Here is a 4341-nt window from a genome sequence, read left to right on the forward strand (position 1 = left end):
GCGGTCGCCCACACGGCCCGCGTCCGTGGACGTCTCGCGGGTGTGTGAGTGTGTTGGGGTTGGCACGTGCCCTGTATGTGTGGGTTGAAGATGGCACGTGCCCTGTGTGTGTGTTGGCACGACCGTGGTGCTGGCCAGCCCACCCCCTCGTGTGCCGTGCCGGCCTTCATAGGTGCTGCTACTCGCTAGCAGCGTTTGCCCCGACGGTTTGTTTGTTGGCACCAGTAGGGGGGCACAGGTGGTGCATTTGCCAGTCTATCTCAGTCAGTCAACCCATGGCACGTACAAAGTAGCACAGAGAGGACGGCCATCCCAGTCAGTCGACACGTTCCACGAGCCGTGGCTTTTCGCGCCGTTGCTACGTTGAGGTGCCGCCATTTCCGCGTCATTACCACTCGGTGGGCCTGGCGTCAACCGATGTGGCGCATTTTATCGCGGGGGAGACACCGTGGCGAGACTGTGGGCGATGCCTTGGGCCATGAGGTTTTGGGCCACGAGGCCATGGGCCATGAGGCCGTGGTGGTGTGGTGTCCGCCTGCCTTATCCAACACCGCCGCCGCGTCATTGCAGCTCACGAAGTTGAGGCAGCGCCAAGACGACCTGGACATCGCCGAGATGGAGCGCGCTGTGCAGGACGCGCCGGCGCCCGAGACGCCGGCGCAGGAGATCGCGCGGCTCCGCACCGCATTCACGGAGCTCGACGGCAGCTACGATCCGGGGTCAGAGGTGAGATGCAGCCGGGGGTTCGGGGTGAGAGACGGTGAGGGTCAGAGGTGAGAGACAGCCAAATCCTGGGTGAAAGTGGGAGGTGAGATGGCAGGGTCATAGGGGTGGGACACAGCCTGGGTCAGAGTTGAGACACAGCCGGGGTCAGGAGTGAGACACACTAGGGCCAGGGGTGAGAGACGGCCAAGGTCAGAGGTGAGACACAGCCAAGGTCAGAGGTGATCCAGGGTTAGAGATCAGTGGGTAGAGATCCGGGTCTGGATTGAGAGCTATATCCGGTTGATGAGTGAGAGGTGGGGGGGGGGGGTGTTGGGATGGTGAGAGATGTGGCGCTTGGCGGTGATGTTTCAAATGCTGCTGAGAGTTCTGGGATTTTGGGCTTACGAGGCCTGGGTTCCAATCAGGAGTCGGAGGTCAGGAGCGAAAACAGCTGGACCCGGGCAGGAGGTCACGGAGAGAGAGATCCAAATCTGAGCATTGTTCTGTGTCTGTTGTTAGGTGCTGGTGATCACAGCCATAAAGGCAATGGTAGCGTTGTCATGTAGAAAATGATTTTGATTATAGCAATGCTAATTATGTATATGATGATGGCAAAGGCAGCAATGATAACCGTAGTTACGACGACGATTGTCATGACGATGACAGTGGTAAAGAGAGCCATGACGATGTCAGTATTCATGACCATGGTTACGATGTTTGCAACGGCATTTGATGGTGACGATGACAGCGAGCGATGACGACGATGTTTACCGATGATAACGGGAGCGATGATGTTGATGACGAGCCGGTCACGGTTATGCCCCCTCCCCCCGGCCCGCAGGTGCCCCCCCCTCGTCGCCACGTGACGGTGCCCGAGCTCCACGTGGACGAGGACCCCGAGGAGCCGCCGATCCCCCTGGGAATGGAGGCGTGGCAGAAGAACACGGAGTGGATCAAGGCGATGCTCGCCAAGTCCAGGTACAGCGTCGTCACGCTCGCGTCGTCACGCACGCGTCACGGTGCGTCGCGGTATTAACCGGGGCCGCCTTCCGGTTTCGCACCGCCGCGACCGCCCGCCGTCACATTTCCCCGCCCCCTCCGCGTTGCCAGCGTGCAGAACGCGGCGCCGCCGCCGTCGCCGGCGAGCTGCGAGGCGACGCGGGGCAAGGCGGAGGTGCACGTGCAGGAGCTGGAGCGCATCGTCAGCATGTCGTGCGCCCTCGCCGAGGAGGCGTGCCAGCGCAGCAAGGCCGGTACGGCGCCACCGCCGCGGGCGGCTCGGCCGCGCGTCGGCGGCACCTGGCACGCGGTATTCCAGGGGTCCCCCTCACGGGGTTTGGCGCCTCGCCATTTGTTCACCGGGTCGCCGGTAAACTGCGGTAGGTGGCGCTCGACTCCGTGGTATACCGGACGCGGTGTGCCGGAGCGGGGATATATTTTCCGGGTGACCAACCCGGCCGAAGCGAGTCTCCGCGTTCCTCACGCCCGTCGCTCCGCTCTCTGGTTTTGTTTCCTGCCGCCCGCCCGACAGACAAAGTCGCTTCCCCGACGAAGGAGGCGTCCCCTTCCCAGGATGCATCGGCGCCCGGCGACGGCAGCCATTCTACGCTTGTTTAAAACGCCAAGGTTTCCGCTCAGCTCAGCGGTGAGAGACTCACTCGCTCACCCACTGGCTCATCCGCTCGCTCACCCACTGGCTCATCTGCTCGCTCACCCGCTCGTTCGCTTGCTCACTCACCCACTCGATAACCCGCTTGCACGCTCACCCAATCGCTCAACCTGCTCGCTCATGGACTTTCTCACCCACTCGCTCGCTTGCTCAGGCACTCGCTCACTCACTCGCTCACCCACTCGGAACAATCTCGGGCTCACGGCCACCGCTGTGGTTGACATCTCGGCATGAGTACTCGTGTTGCCGGTGGTACCCTCAGTTTCACCGTTGCTCTTGAAATCCCCTACCCCCCCCCCCCAACCCCAGGTGTCATACACCTGGCGGAAGAGGTGAAGGAAGAGGACGACGACGATTAAGGGAACAAGAAGAGGTGTCCGCGAGAACGCGGCCGCACGGGGAGGAGGGGGCGGGGGGAGAATGCAGGACGCCGCCGCGAACGGCCGTGCGTCTGTCGCCGTCGTCATCCCGACGATCGTTACAGAGCCCCAATGACGAGCGGCGTCGTTACCGGATGAAGAAGTGGCGGTGCGGGCGGTGCAGGTGGTGTGGGCGGTGCCCCTTCTCCGCTCACAAAGAGTTTCTTCAAGTGTTCGATTCTCGTAGAAGGGAGAGGGAAAGTTGTATCGGCATTCTTAGCAGATTTTATAAAAGTGTACAGTAGATTTAGCGACCCTAGGGAGCTACTGTTTGTATGCCCACGTTAAATGGTGATAACTTTAAAATGACCCCCAAACGATTTTATAACCACACTTGCGTTTGGAATATTAATGAGGATGACGACGATGCTCAACCGTCAAAGACAGGATAACAACACGTGACGATTTCCAGACGCACGCATTTTGTTCAAATGCTCTCGCTGCGGGGAGAAAATGGCCTTTGATTGTATTCTTACCCCCAGGTATCCTTTTTTGCAAGAGACTTTAGCCCCCCCCCAACGCCCATATCGATGTCTGGGTTTTAATGTGGAGGTTGGCGAAGGTAACTCTCTCTATGGCCGTCCTGGGTGCTCTGGGTGAGTCGACCCACGCACGCGGCACCTGGGTCTGTCCCCTTCGTCACGGCCTCAGGAGGGCCGCCACCTCGTCTGGCGCACAACGCCGTGGCGGACGTCGCCGCCACCTCGACAACGAGCAGCGGTTGTTGTTTGTTTGTTGGTTGTTTGTTGGTTGTTTGTTGGGCCAGCGACGCGCGCCCTCTCCCAACATGCGCGTGCCGCACCCCGACCTCAAGCGCGCCCGTGTCCGTTGTGACGTGGCCCGTTGTGACGTGGTCCATTGTGACGACGAATGGCGTCAGCCAATCAAATCCATCGTCGCACGCACGCGCCTTGAGTCACCCCCCCCCCTCCCCCCCCCAAGGTTGCGTTTTTAGACTTTAAGCGACAGCATCTCGGTGCCTATATATTGACGTGCCGCATTTGGCAAAGCAATGCACCCCCTTTTACCCGATGGGTGGCATTTGCACCCAAAAGTTGCTGCAAAAAAATAAAAATAAACTACTAGCGGTGTATTAAAAGTTAATAAAAAAAACAAACGAAGTGATGCAAAAATATGTAAAACACGCAAAAAAACATGACACTTCAATACAGCACGTTGGTAAATTATCCCGTTACATTTGTGGTGGTTATAAATTTACGAATAAAACTTCTGATCAGGCAACACATGTATCATCTTTTATACAAGGTCCCTAACACAAAGGGTTTATCGGTGTTGAGTGTGTGTATCAGTCCCTTAACCCGATGCCTGGGGAGGTATGGCCTCTATGAGCCCTGTCACTGGGCAACTCGCTCTCTATCACTGGGCAACTTGCTCCCTATCACTGAGCAACTCGCTCCCTATCACAGGGCAACTCGCTCCCTATCACTGGGAAACTCGCTCCCTATCACTGGGCAACTAGCTCTCTATATCAGTGGGCAACTCGCTCTCTATCACTGGGCAACTCGCTCCTTATCACTGGGCAACTCG

General features: G+C 58.4%; 1 protein-coding gene across 1 annotated transcript; it reads left to right on the forward strand.

Moving 5' to 3' along the window:
• The first annotated feature begins 578 nt into the window (after positions 1-578).
• LOC142913302 (pleckstrin homology domain-containing family A member 6-like) lies at positions 579-4006 on the forward strand. The gene is made up of 5 exons (XM_076060836.1): positions 579-726; positions 1547-1683; positions 1816-1958; positions 2237-2350; positions 2684-4006. The coding sequence occupies exons 1-4, from the start codon at positions 616-618 to the stop codon at positions 2320-2322; spliced, it is 477 nt and encodes a 158-aa protein (XP_075916951.1). The 5' UTR covers positions 579-615; the 3' UTR covers positions 2323-2350; positions 2684-4006.
• The last annotated feature ends 335 nt before the right edge of the window (positions 4007-4341 follow it).

The sequence above is a fragment of the Petromyzon marinus genome, unplaced genomic scaffold (genome assembly GCF_048934315.1).
Source record: "Petromyzon marinus isolate PM22_M1 ecotype Great Lakes invasive population unplaced genomic scaffold, UKy_Petmar_22M1.pri1.0 PM_G_Scaffold_24, whole genome shotgun sequence".
NCBI classification, from domain to species: domain Eukaryota; kingdom Metazoa; phylum Chordata; class Hyperoartia; order Petromyzontiformes; family Petromyzontidae; genus Petromyzon; species Petromyzon marinus.

Coding starts and splice junctions, on each gene's coding strand:
- LOC142913302 (XM_076060836.1), top strand. CDS start 616: ATGGAGCGCGCTGTGCAGGACGCGCCGGCGCCCGAGACGCCGGCGCAG. Junction 727..1,546: donor GCTACGATCCGGGGTCAGAG/GTGAGATGCAGC, acceptor CCCGGCCCGCAG/GTGCCCCCCCCTCGTCGCCA. Junction 1,959..2,236: donor GTGCCAGCGCAGCAAGGCCG/GTACGGCGCCAC, acceptor CCCGCCCGACAG/ACAAAGTCGCTTCCCCGACG.